The sequence below is a fragment of the Saimiri boliviensis genome, chromosome 3 (assembly GCF_048565385.1).
Source record: "Saimiri boliviensis isolate mSaiBol1 chromosome 3, mSaiBol1.pri, whole genome shotgun sequence".
Classification (NCBI taxonomy): domain Eukaryota; kingdom Metazoa; phylum Chordata; class Mammalia; order Primates; family Cebidae; genus Saimiri; species Saimiri boliviensis.
This window is the reverse complement of record NC_133451.1, coordinates 34,945,602-34,963,141: the sequence shown is the minus strand read 5'-3', so window position 1 is coordinate 34,963,141 and position 17,540 is coordinate 34,945,602. Positions and strand designations below refer to the sequence as shown.

The following is a 17,540-nucleotide window of genomic DNA, read 5'->3' as shown; positions in this document are numbered from 1 at the left end:
TTTGCCAAGATAAAAAATATGCACTTCTCTCCCAGTACTCAAACCTACCTAGTTAATTATAGCTGTGATTCTCGAAAAGCAGTTTCAGTATCATGCCAAAATGAGAAAACTTCATTGTATTGCCCTTGTTTTCATCTCCCTTTTGATCTGTTAGCCCTTTGGGAAATAATGACTGTCGGCAAAAGTAGATTCTGTTAACTTGTCAGTGACAGATAAAATTGTGGCTTTTGGAAATAAAACAACTTCCAATTATTTATATTGATGGCCTACAGAGGTAGTGTGAATAACTGAAAGAGAGAGAAACTGGCCAACTATAAGCTCGAACCTTTAAATTTTGCTAGTAACAGCTTGAACCAGAAATGTAATTTTACATAAATTTAATGAATTCATTTCACATATTTTTTTCCTGTTTTTATCTACCTTTGATTAAAATGCTAAAATATATCAATATTTCTTAAACGCAAGGAGGAGAAAGAATCCCCTCGACTGGAAATGTTCATAAATTGATAATTATCCCCAGTGTATAGTCACTATTTAGTTTAATATTTTTATCTTCATGGTCATTTTCTCTATATGCATAGCATGAGTGTCTTTAGACAGAAAAATATTGCAGTAATATTTTCTACACACAGAGCGTTTTTGCTCTAAAAAGCTCTAAACAGAAGGTGTTCCAGATGGTGTCTTTTGAATGTGTATTCTTTGTATACTTTAAAAATTATTTTGGAAAATAAAGCTTTCTTGATTACACTTAAGGGTTTCTGGCATGGTATTTGATGCTATTATTGGAACTTAGATTCTGTGTTTTTCTTTTAGGCTTTAGTACTGTTTGTGCAAAAAAAAAGTCTTGTTGTTGAATATCTCTTGTTAGTGAATATTCTGGATTAGGAAGGCAGAAGACATTTTCCTGGACAGTAGGAAGTTGCATCTTAACTTTGACTGAAATATTCAAAAAAATTACATCTTTTTCTCAAAATCTGAGAACTATTTTTGTACTTTAACTCACATCATCTGCATTTTTTTAAAGAAATAAGTTACTGTGTTTACCATTTCACATTCCATAGCTGCATGCCCATTGCCAGAGATGCTTATCATTATGCTTTTGCTGAAAGGTTGTTGGTTATAATAAACACAGTGTGAATAAGTAAACTGTGTTATCAGAAACAGAAAAGACGGGTGTGTTTTTTTGATTTAGATTCCTTGGTTGACATATAGTAAAGCACAGTGTACTTGATGGCTCCCAAGCCTGACTGCATTTCAGTTTTAATTGCAAATTCTTCACGTAAAGAAGCTAACACTGGGGAATAAACACTTTATCAATGTTTCACAATTATGGAACAGATTACTTTTCTCAGTTTGGGAGATTAACATCCTAAGTTTAATATTCCTTATTTCCTATCACCTTATTCCATATGATCTTTTCTTCCCCCCCTTGAATGTGTAATACTCTGGAGGTTGAATTATCTTAAAGTATTTTCTAAATTGTGCATGTAATTGCAAATTAAACAGTAGCCTATTGCCCACAATGTAAGCTTGACTGCTTTTGTAACTTTGTGATGATTTAATTCTTAGAGATGGCTTAATGTCACTATTGCCAAGACAAACAAGAGATTCTCTTCTCTCACCACCCCCACAGGTTTTAAAAAAGAAAGGGACTCTTCGAGCCAACATTAAGTGATTTTCTGTTAAAGAAAATTGTAATAAAGGGAATGTATGGCTATTAACAAAAGGTAGATTTTAAAGCATGTATTATTTGCTTCAGAAATTTTGTTTCATTTAGTTCAAATTACCTCTGTGTACCAGGAGATGAGCTTATGAAGAAATAAGTATGATATGATGGAGAAAAGGGGACAAATCCCTCCAAGATATGTGGGGTGTGTGTGTGTGTGTGTGTGTGTGTGTGTGTGTGTGTGTGTGTGAGATTTTTTTTTTTTAAAGAAAAGTATGTTTAACTGGATATATAATCCTATGAAGGACTTCAGTAGGAAATAATGAAGGGGGCCTTATTCCAAGAGGTGGAAATAATAGGTTCAGAGAAATAGGATAGGCTAGAAACAACTTCAGTAGGTTGGCCTTAGCCATGAGTGCTTGAGTGGCACCCATGAGACGATGGTCCTGGAAAGATAGATTGATACTCTATTAGTATTTTCAATTAAATTTAATTCATAACTTGCCTTATTCTGGAAAGGATTGAAGTCCCTTTACCAGGATGCAAGAGACATTTTTAAACATATATCTATTTGTAAAATTGTTAAAATTGAGGCTTTTGATTGATTCTGTACTCAGCGGAACACCATTAAAGGCTTGAGCAGACTGGTAACAGGGCCGTCTCTCACATTTTACCTACTGGCGGTGGTTGTGTAGAGATGAGATTGAAAAACTGGAGGCCTTGCCTTTTTGGGGGTATCCGGTTTCTTAAGTCTGTTCACTGAACTGTTGTCTTCAAAAGAAACAAGCTAAAATAAAATTTCCTACTGCATTATTCTTGTGACACTGTTTCTGCATCTGAATATTTTCTTAATAATTGGTATTTGACTGTTTCTAACTAAAATACTGTCTCTATGCTCCAGTTTCTTATTTGAAGGCATGAGAAAGTATTTTCCATTCCTCAAAACCAAAATGAAGATGATTTATGGGAATAATGACTAAATAAATTGTGCCAGACTCCTCTTTCTGACCAAGGAAGAATAACTTGCATGGAACATGCCTTTCTACCTTAAACAACTGTAAAACTGGATAATACATATGAAACAGCTTTTTTCAGACCTTGGAACAATAAGCATTTCAGGACTATGGTTACAAAGAAAAGAAAAAAAATGAAGTAAACCTTAAAATCACTCTGACTTTCTTTTCTATCTGCAGACAATGTCAACCCATGTTACAGAGAAGGGAGAAACCCAGGTGGAATGTGACAGTATTGTAGGGCTAGGAATTCAGAGTCTGCAGTAGCTAGAATTTGCATTGGAGAGTACAGAGCAGAGGGAGATACATAAAGAGTTTCAGAAATCTCCATACATGTTCCTTTGTATCTTTGGCTCAGCATTATGTGTATATTTGTAGGTCGAAACTCCAAGAGGCTACGCAGGAGTCCCCAAACTATGGCCTGCGGGCCACATGCGGCCCCCTGAGGCCATTTAGCCAGCCCCCCACTGCACTTCAGGAAGGGGCACCTCTTTCATTGGTGGTCCGTGAGAGGAGCACAGTATGTGGCGGCCCTCCACCGGTCTGAGGGACAGTGAACTGGCCCCCTGTGTAAAAAGTTTGGGGACGCCTGGACTACAGGGAAACAATTCCTGGAGTACTAAGGGTTAAAAATTCCCACCGCTTAGACAGCATAGGGATTTGATTAACTTCCATCCAGCCAAGTTAGACCTCATTAAACACTTGGGGTATTTAGTACAAACCCAAGAAAAATAACATAGTATAACAGTTACATCAGATCAGGCTTAGAGTAAAGGTTGCTCTATTTTTATCTTACTGTGCTTAAAAACAGATTTCCAAAGGATCTGCTGCTCTGCAGGTAATTTAGCTGTCTTGGGTCAAACAGGCAAATGATGTGAAAACAGTCATCAATAATCTCTCTAAAGAAGACAACGCAATCCTGACACTCAACACCTTAACGTTTGTGATGGTTAGGAGATCCTTAAAATTACTGGCAATGGGAAAAAAAACACAAACCAGCTTATAGGCACAGATCCAGAAATGAGAAAGCTAATGGAATTAGCAAAGATTTAAAAATGTAGTTTTAAATATCATAAATATATTCAAAGATCTAAAGGAAAATATAAGCATAATGAGAAAAAAATATAATTTTTAAAATATGAAATGTAACTTTTAAAGCTGAAAAATATATCTGAAAAGGAAATGTCACTAGTTGGGCTTAATGTCAGAATAGATTCTAAAGAATAGAAATCATTGAACTTGAAGGCATGACAATAGAAACTATCAAAACGTAAGCATGGCGGAAAAGAGACTAAGTAAAATCAGCAGAACTTCAGGGTCTTACAAGACTATGTCAAGCAATTTCATGTAAATGTGATTAAAATCCCAAAATGAGATAAAAGAAGGAAACAGAAAAAAAGTCTTTGAAGAAACGTGGCTATTTTATGAATTAGATGAAAACTATAAATCTATACATCTGCTAAGATTGACATACCTTCAGCAGTACAAAATTCCTAAACACCAGTGTGAGAAACAAGTAAAGTACTAGAGGATAAAAATACATTCACTTGGGAACAAATATGAGGATATTTAATCATAAACAGTGTAAGCCGAAAGACATTGTAATCTATAAAGTGCTTGCGGGGAAACACCACACACACACACACACACACACACACACACACACACACACACAAAAGCAGTCGTCAACTTAAATTCCCTATTTAGTAAAAATATCTACCAGAATTGCGGGCAAAATAAAGTATATCTTGACTGAACTAATGTGAGAGAATCCAGATATATGCCATGAGAAACATTAAAATTTTCCTGGTTGAAAGAAAATGATACCTATTGTAAACCTGGATCTATAAGGAAGAATTAGGAACACAGGAAAGCACATGTAGCACACTTAGTAACACATATGAAGTTAGGGTACATTGTAATCTCCAAGAAGGGAAAAATTTAAACACATTTTAAGACCGTTATATATAAACTAGTATAATATTCTCTAAAAGTAGGCTCTGAAAATACATGTTAAAACTCTGGAGCAACCACTAAAAAATAGATTGAGGCATAGCTATTAAACCAGTAGCAGGGGTGAAATAGATTCAGAAAAAATAATTCAAAATAACTCAAAGAAAGAAAGAGATGGACAATAGGAAACAAATGGCAGGAGAGTAGGCTTGCTTACTTACATGAAAGTTAGTGGTCTAAAGCTATAGTCAAAAGGCAGAGGTTGCCAGAATAGATTTTTTAAAAGTAAGACACAGCACATACCTGCTCTAGGAAACACACTTTAAATATAAAGACAAATTTATTAACAGTAGAAATAGAAAGTCATACCATGTAAATCATACATGGGAAAGCTGGAGCAACCATATTAATATCAGAATGGATTCCAGGACAAGGAATGTTATCAGGGAAAACAAGAGACATTTTCCAGTGATTAAAGTGCCAGTTTATCAAAAGGCATACCATTCTTAAGTAGGTATGTGCCTGATAACTGAGCTTCAGATTACAGAAATTAAAAAGTAATAACAAAAGGAGCAATAAATAAGCCCAAGATTATGGATAGGTATTCCAGCTTTTGTCTATTGTTAACTGATGGGATAAGAAAACGGCAAGTCAGTAAACTGTCTATAGAAGACTCAAGACTACTTGAGCTAATTGATATGTGCATGTTTGTGTGTATGTATGTATGTATTCATAACACTATACCCACAACTGTGGGATGCGTCTTATTTTCCAAGTGCGTATGGAATATTCACAAACACAAACTAAATGATAGGCCATAAAATAAGTTTCTGTAAATTTAAGAGAGTAACATTAGAGTATTTTCTCTACCAAAAAGCAATTAAATTTAAATGAGTAATAAAATTTGGAAGTTAAACATGTTTCCAAATAAACCATACTTCACAGTAGAGATCACAGGAAAAATTAGGAAATATTTGATCTATAATAATAAAATTATAACATCAAAATTTTGTGATGGAGATATTAAACTATTTAGAAGGAAGATTATAGCTTTAAATGCTTACATTAAATCAAAAGATATAAAATCCATCCTCTAAACTTTTACCTTAAAAATCTAAAAAAATGCAAAGTAGACCCAAAGTGGTTCAGTGAATGAATTGGTACAGTCAGTAGAAAGAATCAATGAGTGGAATATACTTTTTAAAAAAAGAAAATTGGAACCGCCAATAGCTCTTTTTAGTAATCAATTAAGTTAGTAAGTTTCTAATGTTTTTTGGAAAAGTCAAGAAAATTGATAAAACTCTAACTAGAAGTAAGAACAAAAGATACAAATTACCAGTGTCAGAAATGAAAAAGGAAACTTTATTGGGGATCCTTTTAATATTTAAAATAGAAAATGTTATGACCAACTTTATACCAATGAATTTAATACCTTAGATATAATCAAACAAATTATTGCAAATGTAGGAATTAGGCAAACATATTTATTCTCAACACTTCTATTTAACAATTTATTGCTGATTCAGTATGATAAAGCAAGAAGATTATAGAAAATCACAAATACTGGAACTGTAAGTGAAAAACTTAATTATAATTTGTTCTTCAAGCGACATGTTTAATAAAATGAAAAGAAATCATACACTGATACTATTCAAATGTGTCTGATAAAGCACTCATATCCAGAATATGGACAGAATATATATAACTCAATTAGAAGACAAAAACCCAATAAAATAGCAAAAAATAATGAATAGAGACATCTAAAAGAGTATATATCAATAACCAACAAGCACATGTAAAGTTAAGTATCAGAGAAATACGAATAAAATCCACAATGACATCACACTGAGAAAACTTAAGATTTTTTAAAATGTGGCAATGCAAAGTGTTGGCAAGTATGGTGGGATTGTAAAATAGTACACTCATTTTGGGAAGCAGTTTTAGCAGTTTTTTGTTTTTTTAAAAAAAAACAAAGTTAGTTTACAAATAACTACATCCCAACAAATGAGCTTCTAGGTATTTACCAATAACAAATCACAATGTATGTCCACAAAATGACTCCTATACAAATATTCAAATCAGCTTTGTTTATAATAAAAAGTGAAGAGACCCCAAATGTTTTTCAGTCAGTGAATTGTAAACAGTATGTTATATTCATATAAAAAATACTAATTATCATTATATATGGACCTATATTAACAACAACGTGAATGTATCTTAAAAACATTGTGCTGAGTAAAAGAAGCCAGGCACAAAATAGTAATACTGTATAATTCCATTGCTATGAAGTCTTAGAGCTGGTAAACTAACAAATAGTGAGAGAAAGCAGATCAGTTATTGCCTAAGATTGTGGCTGGCATTCGGATGCAATGCAGAGTTATGAGGGAATGTTGTGAGTGATGGAAATGGTCTACATGTTAATCCTGGTAGTGGTTACACAAGTGTAAACATCTGTAAAAATGTTTCAAACCATACACTTAAAATGAGTGCTTTAAAAATTCTAATGACCAGACATCACTCAGCAATAACAAAATTCATACTTTTCCAGAAGAAAACAAACCCAAAAGCCTACTTGGATGAGAAGTAGGTCCTGCTTTTAGAGTTTGCTTAGGAAGTACAAATGCTCATCATTGGTCATTTAGAGAAGTTCAAATCAAAACTACATTGAGATACCATCTCAAACCAGTTAGAATGACGATCATATAAAAAATCTGGGGGCCGGGCGAAGTGCCTCACGCCTGTAATCCCAGCACTTTGGGAGGCCTAGGTAGGTGGATCACTAAGTTAAGAGATCGAAACCATCCTGGTCAACATGGTGAAACCTCGTCTCTACTAAAAATACAAAAGAATTAGCTGGGCATGGTGGCACAGCCTGTAGTTCCAGCTACTCAGGAGGCTGAGGTAGGAGAATTGCTTGAACCCAGGAAGCGGAGGTTGCAGTGAGCCGAGATTGCGCCATTGCACTCCAGCCTGGGTAAAAAAAAAAAAAAAAAAAAAAAAAAAAAAAAAAATCTGGAGACAACAGATACTGGAGAGGATGTGGAGAAATAGGAATGCTTTTACACTGTTGGTAGGAGTGTAAATTTGTTAAACCATTATGGAGGACAGTGTGGCGATTCCTCAGGGATCTAGAAATAGAAATAACATTTGACCCAGCAATCCCATTACTGGGTATATATCCAAAGAATTATCAATCAATCTATTATAAAGACACATGCACATGTATGTTCATTGTGGCACTGTTTACATTAGCAAAGACTTAGAACCAACCCAGATGCCCATCCAGGATAGACTGGATAAAGAAAATGTGTCACATATACACCACAGAATTTTTATGCAGCCATAAAAAAGGATGAGTTCATGTCCTTTGCAGGGATGTGGATGAAACTGAAAACCATCATCCTCAGCAAACTGACACAAGAACAGAAAACCAGACACTGCATGTTCTCACTCATAAGTAGGTGTTGAACAATGAGAACACATGGACATAGGGAGGGGAACATCACACACTGAGGTCTGTCTGGGGGTGGGGGACTACGGAAGGGATATCAGGGGGTGGGGAGATGGGGGAGGGACAACATTAGGAGAAATACCTAATGTAGGTGACGGGGGGATGCAGTAAACCACCATGGCATGTGTATACCTATGTAACAATCCTGCAAGATCTGCACACGTACCCCGTAACTTAAAGTAAAATAAAAAATATATATAATAATAATATCTTATTGAAAACCTTTTAAAAACAATCAAAAAATGCACAGCACATACTTCTGAAGCTATACTCCAAAGTATAGCTTCATTTCCAACATGCCTAGGATGCTTTTCAAGGTAGAATATAAGAGTGCAGTCTTAAAGAAGGGAAATAGATCTTCTGTTAGGAGTAGCTTTAGTAGATCACCTTTCATGTCCATTTTAATAGCGTGACTGTGTAATAAGTTGTTAAGGAAATTCTGTCTTGTGAATCTTAGGTGTGATAGGACTAAGAAAAAGACACACATCAGCATTTCACCTCTTGAGCATTTTTGGACCTGAGGACCAGAGTTTTAAATTATAAAGATCTAATTCCTCAGTTAAAGGAAGGCTGATGAACTAGGTTAGCACTGAGTAGCTCCAATTTCCAGTTCCTACCTAGATCTAAGGCCTCAGACGCATTCTTTCTGGCTCTTAGTTTCCTAGTCATATATGGAAAACAAGCTTGACGGAGATATTTCCAGTTCTCTGGCTCAAAAGCTCAATGACGGTCTAAGATGGCATGGTTTAGAAGGCTTTAAATATCTTTTCCTTCAAGGGATCAGTCAAAACTTTGACTTATGTGATTTGTTTCTAATTGCATTTTTAAAAACACAGGCATGTATAAAGAAGGAAACAAAATGTCCATGAGTTTTCTCCCAGAGTTAATTTAACATTTTAGGAAATGCAATTGAATTTATACATATGTGCAATTATGTATTTTCTACTCATTATACTAAGTTTATCATTTATCTCTGGTTGTAGTTAAATCACTTACCATTTATCATATATATATATATCTCTGGATGTAGTTAAATCACTTACCCTTTCCCTAGTTTTTGGGATTTCAACTTATTTCCATTTTTTAAATGCTTGGCTAAATGCATGTGTTGGTGTGCACGTGCACGTGCATGAGAAAGGAACAGAAATATATTAGAAGAAACAGATATTGTGTCTTCATTTAAAATCATACACTTATGAAAGAGTCCTGTGGTTGGAATTGTCAAAAGTAATGCATACATATTTTAAGAATCTTAGAACATATTTTCAAATCTGAGATATTTCAAATCTTAGAACATATTTCAAATCTTAGAACATATTTTCAAATCTAGAGTATCTAGTCAATCTTTAAAATACTACGTTCATCTTGTTATACTCTAGTAATGAACATTATATGTTAGATCTTTGATAAATTCCCTTTGACACATCATTGATTTTACATATATATGTGTACATATGTGTAGGGGTCTCAAATAGTGTGTCTTTTTCTTTCAAATTTCATTTTTTAAAAATAATACTTTGTAATAAGTTGTTCAGGAAATTCTGTTTTGTGAATCTTAGGTGTGATATGACTAATATATAGATATAGATAGATATCACACATATATCCACAAAAGGATTCACCCTTTGACAAGATATATATAGGTATATAGATAGGTAAAGCTATAGATATATAGATATATAGTATATATATACATATAGATATCATCAGACTGGTTTGTGGTTACATTGGTTAATTCTTTCTGTGACTTATATTTCTATAGCTGATGACCATATTTCTGTGGAGTACTTACTATTTTATTTTTATATAAATACTTAGGGTATTATCTTTTCCAGCCATATATGTGGAGTCTTTTATTTGCTTTTCACTTTTGCTTAAAATGTTGTTTATATGAGCACATTTATTTTTTATGTGGTCCAATTATTGATCTATTATTTGTGAAGACACTTCTAGTTCTTGTCATAGACTAGGCTCAAATATGACTTTATGCTTTATGGTTATTATGTTGCAATTTTAAGATAATTGTATTTGTTCATCCTAGGACTTGGTTTCTAGGTCTTGAACTGCCTTGATTCATTATGGCAAATAAGAATGTTACTTTATATGGATTTGAAGTGCCCTTTGGAATTTATGTTTAGAAAATGAGAATGTTACTTTATATGGATTTGAAGTGCCCTTTGGAATTTATGTTTAGAAAATGGACAATTAGAATAACTAAGTTCTCTCTAATTAGAGTTCATCAACATTACTTTTCAGATTGTCAGGATGTAAATAAATGTTTACTTGGAATTCTTATCCAGAAATGTGAAATTGTTTTTTCATAACCCTTGAAGTCACAAAGTCGACCAGCATTTGTGTTGAAAATATCTTTTGATGCTTTATTCACTGTGCACAAAGTTTAGATAAGCATTAGAGAGGAAAGTTAGTACACTGATGCTGTTAAATGTCAAACCTGTATTGCACTGCATATATATTTTGGGATTTGCCCTTTGACAAGTTGACTCAGGAGTTCTACTCTTCACTAATTCACAAGGAGACAGCTAAACTCGTCATCTTAGGATGTTTTTTCTGACTAGAAAGAAAATTGAAATTTGAAAATGTCACAGTTTATGGCAGAATTATACTCATACTGTAGGAGGGCCATTGCATTTTGGATTTCTTTCACTGCTTGCTGAAACACCCATTGTAGTTGTTTATAAGCAAATAGTTACAAAGATTTTATATCGTATTTAAAGCCCAATTATTGGATAAATTATGTAAAAAGTTTTTCTCTTTACCAAAACTCATGAATATAGCAAGACATAATTTTGACTAAGTTCACATAATCTAGAGGCTTGATATTTCTCAAAAAAATTACCTGAGTTATATAATGTCATTTAGACAAATACACCCCAGCAATAATGCTTTTGAGCTAAAAATGATATAAGATAAATGAAAAGGCTATAGCATGTCAGGAGTATTAGAGCAAGTTTCAGGATTCTTCAAAAAGAACATTAGAAAACCTGGAGGTCAGGACTGCTGTGGTGTTGTGGAAAATAAAAACAATAGACAGAGATGTCAGAAAGCCTGAGGATTACAAGCACCAGTATTAGTAAAACAGTGGTAGTTATAGCAAGTTCAGATGTTAGAAATGAGTGTGATAAGGAGCAGGTATCTGTGTCTTCTTACAGGAGCATTTCAAGAAAGAAAACCAAAGGAAGTTTTTCTTTCTCTTTTTTAAATTAGGTACAGTGATTATCAGAAATGTAAAAGATTGCATACCTTATTACCCACCCCTGGCCTCCAAAGCCCCAGAATTCATGCAGTTTATTCATGTCTCTTTGGGTTGAATGTAAACTAGTCCTGTCACAGTCCGAGATCAACATTATATAGTTTACTTTGATGTAAATATACTTAAAATACATCAATAATTAGTTTAAGTTTCAAAGCAAATTTTGTATCTAGTGATAGGTCTTTAAAACTGTTATGTATCCACTAAATGCCAGACACTATGCTAATGACTGAAGATACTGAAATACTTTCTTTGCTTGCTTGTGCAAATGTTGGGGTTTAGTGGCTAAAAATTTCACATAGCTGCAGCAGGTGACACGATGCAGGGCAAAGCCACCATCGAGAGATTGAGAAGGAGTATCTGTAACATGCTGAGCATAAGAGGGAGATCAAGAACATTCTCAAGGAGTCTTACCTGGAGTATATTTTAGGGAGAAGATTTGGAGTAGCCAGGCAAAGAGCAGGCAATATGTACTACAAAATCCATGAAGGGGTGTGTGTGTGTGTGTGTGTGTGTGTGTGTGTGTGTTTGTTTCCTGAGTGTCCTAAGGGGTGTACGTGTGTGTGTATGTGTGTGTGTGTTTATGTTTTCTGAGTGTCCTAAGTGGTGTGCGTGTGTGTGTATGTGTGTGTGTGTTTATGTTTCCTGAGTGTCCTAAGGAGTGTGTGTATGTGTGTGTATGTGTGTTTGTTTCCTGAGTGTCCTAAGGAGCGTGTGTGTTTGTGGGTGTGTGGGTGTGTGTGTGTGTGTTTATTGAGTGTCCTAAGGGGTGTGTGTGTGTGTGTTATTGAGTGTCCTAAGGGGTGTGTGTGTGTGTGTGTGTGTGTGTGTGTGTTTATGTTTCCTGAGTGTCTTAAGTATAGGAGAATGGGAGATAAAGTTGCAGGTAAAAATATAGGCTAGAAAATGAAGATTTTTTTCATCTTGAAAACTCAACAGTAAGACAGTGATCTGGAAGTGATGTCATTAGTTTTGCATTTTAGAAAGATCATTTTGGCGGTAGTGAGGAGTAGAGATTACAGGTGTTGAGAGTTGGGAAAGGAATTCTGTAAGGAGGGTCTGCAGTGACTTCAAGGAACAACATGAAGATCTGAAATAAGGCAGTCTTAGAAAAGAGAGGAGACAGAGTGAATACACTGGGAAACTAGTCGGCAGAATTTCGTTACTGAAGTCATGTGCCAGTGTTTGGGTAAACAGACTGATCTACACATAATTAATTTTAAATTACTGGTGGGGCACGTGGACAATTTTTGGTGCCAGAGCTTGGTATGGGTGAGCAAAAGCATTGATATGCTTATTGCACATTAAGGTGAAGGTGCCCAAATATAAATATTCTTTAGTATTATGGCTTATACATTAGTCATTAATGTTATGTCTGTTGAGTGTTGTCCTAGGTGCTATTATTATCTTTATTTTGCCAATGATGAAACTGAAGCAGAAATAAGGTTGACTTGTCTAAGGTTACAAAGGAAGTAAATGTAAGAGCTAAAACTGAAGTTTAGAAAGTCTGATTGTCATTCCCACTCTCACTCAGATGCTCTATTCTCCTGTTATGCAGTCTCATGGAGATCTGATTTGTGAAACTTATAGCCTGGAGATAGGGATTTGGAAGTAAACTAATTTATATGGAGTGATGAAACCACTGGCCTGAATGACATGTCCCTGGAGAGTCCATGGAGCTTTTGTATGTGCTGAGGTTATGACTTTGTCATTCAGAAAGAGGAAGTGAGATTGGGAAAGACTGACCAGAATGATAGGAGGAAAATCCGGAAAAGAATTATGCTATAAAATTAAAATTGAATGCTAGTTTTTCTCTTTTTAAGGAATAAAATCAGCAATTCTAAAGCCTTGAAAAACATAGCCAGAATATCCATTGGAAGTCAAAGGTGCACAATGGTTTTAGTTTAGTTACTCAGAAACAGAATAAAAGAGGCTGGGAAATGAAAAGAAGTGAGACCATAAATTTAGAGAGTTTCCTCAATGCTATGGAGTGGTGTAACTATACAGGCAAAAAAGGGATTGAGTGGAAGCTCACGGTGGATGGAGGTGAAAGAAAAGCTTTCATTACAATAGTAAGACAGGATCACGATTGTGTGGATTTTAGGGTAATCTGTCTTAAAGTAAGATTTAAAAAAAAAGCAGAATTATAATTTGAAATGCTTTTTAAACTTTACAGAACATTGTACATCCATGGGCATACCAAGTTGGATTTCACAGTCTGGCATACTGCAATTGAAAAAGCAGCAGGTACAGATGGTAATGCTTTACAAGATCAGCAGCTCAGCAAAAATGACGTTCCCATTATAGTGAACAGCTGTATAGCATTTGTTACACAGTATGGTAAGTATCACTGAGTTTTTATTCAACCCCTAGAACTGATGGTATCATTCTTACAGTTTTTAAGTGGTACCTCTATTGGACTGAATTAAAGCCCTTTATATTTGAAAGTACACCAGCGAAAAATAAAGGCAGATTTACTGTTCAGCTAATTACCATTCCTTCTTCCAATAAGACTCATTGCAACTATACATTCTTACCAATTCCTTCTCCCTTTATATGCATAAAATGTTAAATAACATATTGAAATAATCTAAATTATAATATGTACATTAAACAGTAGATTATATGTTTTATGCAAGTAAGAAAAAATAGTAGATTGAACACTATATCTTTCAGGGATTAAAAGGCTAGATTAAAGCCTACAGTGACACAGAACGTCTAAGCATGTTTTTGGAAGTGGTAAACTGTGGAACAGTATGTAAAATAATTTGCTTCCTTTGGCATACATAAAGTGTGTGTAATTTATATTAAGAGGCACAGTTATTTTAAACAGTTTTTGTTCATTTTCAACAGATATTTCAGTGAATAGTTTGCAAATAAAAAATTGATCTATACCACGTTTCAGCTTATTTTAGTTTTATATACTATAATAATATTTTACATATGCCTGAAAGATATCCTCTGTTCTTCATGTTTATTTTCAAATGGTTATAGATTCTTCAAATTCCTTTTTTGCATATATATTTTATACTGTAAATTTCTTGACCCTATTTTAAATGTTAAAATGTTACCATGAGCCCTTTTAACCTGTAGATAAATGCCATTTATTTAGATTACAAACATGAAAAGAGTAAAATGATTGATTTGATATTTTGGATTGTATTAAAATTTTTGTTCTCCTAATGTTAGAGGTGTCTTTGGATGTTTTTAATTTGAAAAGAAGGTATAAATAGTGAGAGGGCTACAGTAAAGCATTGTGTTAATTAGTTCATGGCTGCTTTATTGAGTGCTTATTGAATGCCAGTCACCAGTCTCACTCTTAGAAACACAGTAGTGGGAGTAAGAAGTTCAAGACAAAGCTACGAATCATATCTTCTAGTATAGAAAACTGACAATACACTGATATGTAACAAAATATCAGAACTAATGATGAGTATAAAGAAAATACTTTTCAGAAATTAGACTTCTAGTAAGCATATTTTAATCTCTTGTTCTAGGGAGAATGTCATATGTAATCCAAGTGCAGTTATTAATGTCCAGATTCATTGTGTTTTTATTACATATCTACTGAAAAAAAAATATATATATATATGCACACATTTGGGCATTACTATAAGAAGTTTTCTGCTACGATAGTGTATTTATACTTTTCTTATTAGCTATAATCATCCGTTTACTTAAAAACGGAGGAAGGAGAATGTTACCTTCATTTGTTACAGTCCCTAAATATTAGTGTACATTTTGCAGATACACATGAATCATATATATGTTATGTTTTAGCAGGAGCATAACCTCATTGGGAATCTTCACGTTTCAAAATGGCATAAGTTCCTTTTTAAGCAAGAAATAATTAAAATACTTTGTCTAGCTTTGGTGTAGCCTATTTAATGTTTTTCTAGGGTAATCAGAATTTTCCTTGTGTTGATTTGGATTTAAAATAATTCAGTATTAGATTTTTTTCAACTAAATCTCATATATTATAACAACTTTATACCTCTATTACAAGATGCATTTACTTGCATATTAGAGTAATAAAGCAATGAAAGATTGTATAAATATATATACACATATATCTGTATATAAAGAAAAATATAAACATACAATCATAGCAGGAAGCTTATAGTAATGTCCAATATGTGATTATGTATATATTTTCAGTAGTTATACAATAAAACACAATTATATATAATTCAAAATATATATGAAATATATATTTATATATAATACCTATACATCATATATATTATATAGGACTATATATATGTGAATATATGTATATACATATATGTGTATATATATATGTACACACATATATACCCAGTAATGGGATTGCTGGGTCAAATGCAATTTCTAAGCAGTCATTTATTAAATACCTACTGAGTAGTTCTAGGCACTGTGTAACTACTGGATATACACAGAGATATATCACAGAAAATAAGACATAATTTTTGTCTTCTAGGTGTTTGCATATTTATGAATACAAGACAAATACATGAGCAGTTACAAGTCAGTGTAACTGACTAGTGTATATAACTTTTTTTTTAACGTTTGCTTCATTTATCCTAGATTCCATATAAGATCTCTAGTAAAGAGGTTCAGTGGGTGCTACTGATGTCCACGGTGTAGGGGTGAATTTCACCCAGAGCAGGCGTAACAGAGAGCTTCATGGGTAAAGCACAGTGCTTACAATGAGCCCTAAGGGAAATGGGAGCTAGTTAGAAGAGGTTGGGATTCCAGGAGGAGAAATAGTGTGCTAAGGTATAGAGTTACACAATTTGTCCTGGGAGCTTTGGTGTGTTTAAATGTGGCCAGAGCTTAGTGTGAGAAGAAGGAGTCAATCAATATAAAAGCCAAGAGGTTAGGTCAATTCAGGTAAGGTTTTATATAGCAAAATGAAATCCTCAAACTTTGCCTCATAGGCAGCAGGAGGGCAGTATTGAGGTTTTTAAGCTTGTTGGTAACACGACAGGGCTGCATAGGAATAGGAGCAAGGAGTTATGACAATGTAGTAAGAGCTCAGTGCTCAAATAGCAGCATATGGGTTGGAAAGGAGAGGACAGTTCTGAGAGTGAGATCGTGATGAAGAATCTATGTGATGCCGCACTGCATTTTTTGTTTTTAATGTGTTAATTGAGAAATACTCTAACCTGTCAAGGGCTGGAGAGAAGGCAATGCCATATATTCAGGTAGAGAGGAACAAGATAAAGAGCATGGTGGGGGTGGAAGGTGAGGTAGTAAACAGGGCAGAAGAATTAATTTCTTCAGATTATTTTGATTTGCCATAAGATAAGTGTGTGGGTGTGGGTGTGTCTTGCATGTATATGTAATGGAGTGTGTGTGTTTGTGTGTGTGTGTGTGTGTGTGTGTGTGTGTGTGTGAGAGAGAGAGAGAGAGAGAGAAAGAAAGAAAGAGAGAGAGAAATCATGGAAGTTAAAACCTGAGTGAAAATGTTTATGTACAAGTGATGAGGTTGGATGGGTTCTCACTCAGTGGTCAGGAAAAGAAGTTAATTGAGGAGAGATTCCTGGGATGGCCAATAAGTATTAGATGAGCAGAAAAAATAGATGAGAGTAATCACAAAGGGAAGGGATAAAATAGAGGTATGAAATCATGATATCATGGAAGTTCTGTGGTTAAATGAATTTATGGGGATTCGTGCAGAATATCAAATGCTGCAAGGAGTTCTCCCTAGATTAAAAACTGAAAAGCATCTAGAAAAAAAGAAGGTTATTAATATTCTTGATGAAGGTGACCCCAGCAAAATGGGGATTGGGCGCAGAAGCAAGTTGTGTGGTCAAAGCATTAACGAGCAGGTGAAAAAGTAGAAAATAAATATGGGAAACTTAGCCTGGTTGTGAAAGGAAGAGGGAGAAGAAGCCTGGGAAGAGGCAAGGGAGGCTTTTGGGGTTTGAATTATTGTCATCATCATCATCACTCTTCCTCCTAACCACTACTTTTATTTGGTATGGGGCACTTCATCAATCAGTAACTATAAAAAAGAGGTAACTCAACTTGCCATTGCAAATCAGGTGAAGATGGGAGCAGACAGAAATTAATATACAATATGCAGGTAGGAGGTTGGTGACATTTATACCAGAGAGCCTCAAGTTTGTCAGTGAGAAATGG

The 17,540-nt window shown here is 34.3% G+C and overlaps 1 protein-coding gene across 6 annotated transcripts in view; it reads left to right on the top strand.

Annotated features, from left to right (window-relative positions):
* Nucleotides 1-17,540, top strand: part of ARAP2 (ArfGAP with RhoGAP domain, ankyrin repeat and PH domain 2) — a 189,991-nt gene that overhangs the window by 107,465 nt on the left and 64,986 nt on the right. For all 6 annotated transcript variants that reach the window (XM_074395987.1, XM_074395988.1, XM_074395990.1 and 3 more), the window contains exon 20: nt 13,591-13,754. In XM_074395987.1, coding sequence (XP_074252088.1) covers nt 13,591-13,754 — 164 coding nt within the window. The remainder of the gene's footprint in view (nt 1-13,590; nt 13,755-17,540) is intronic.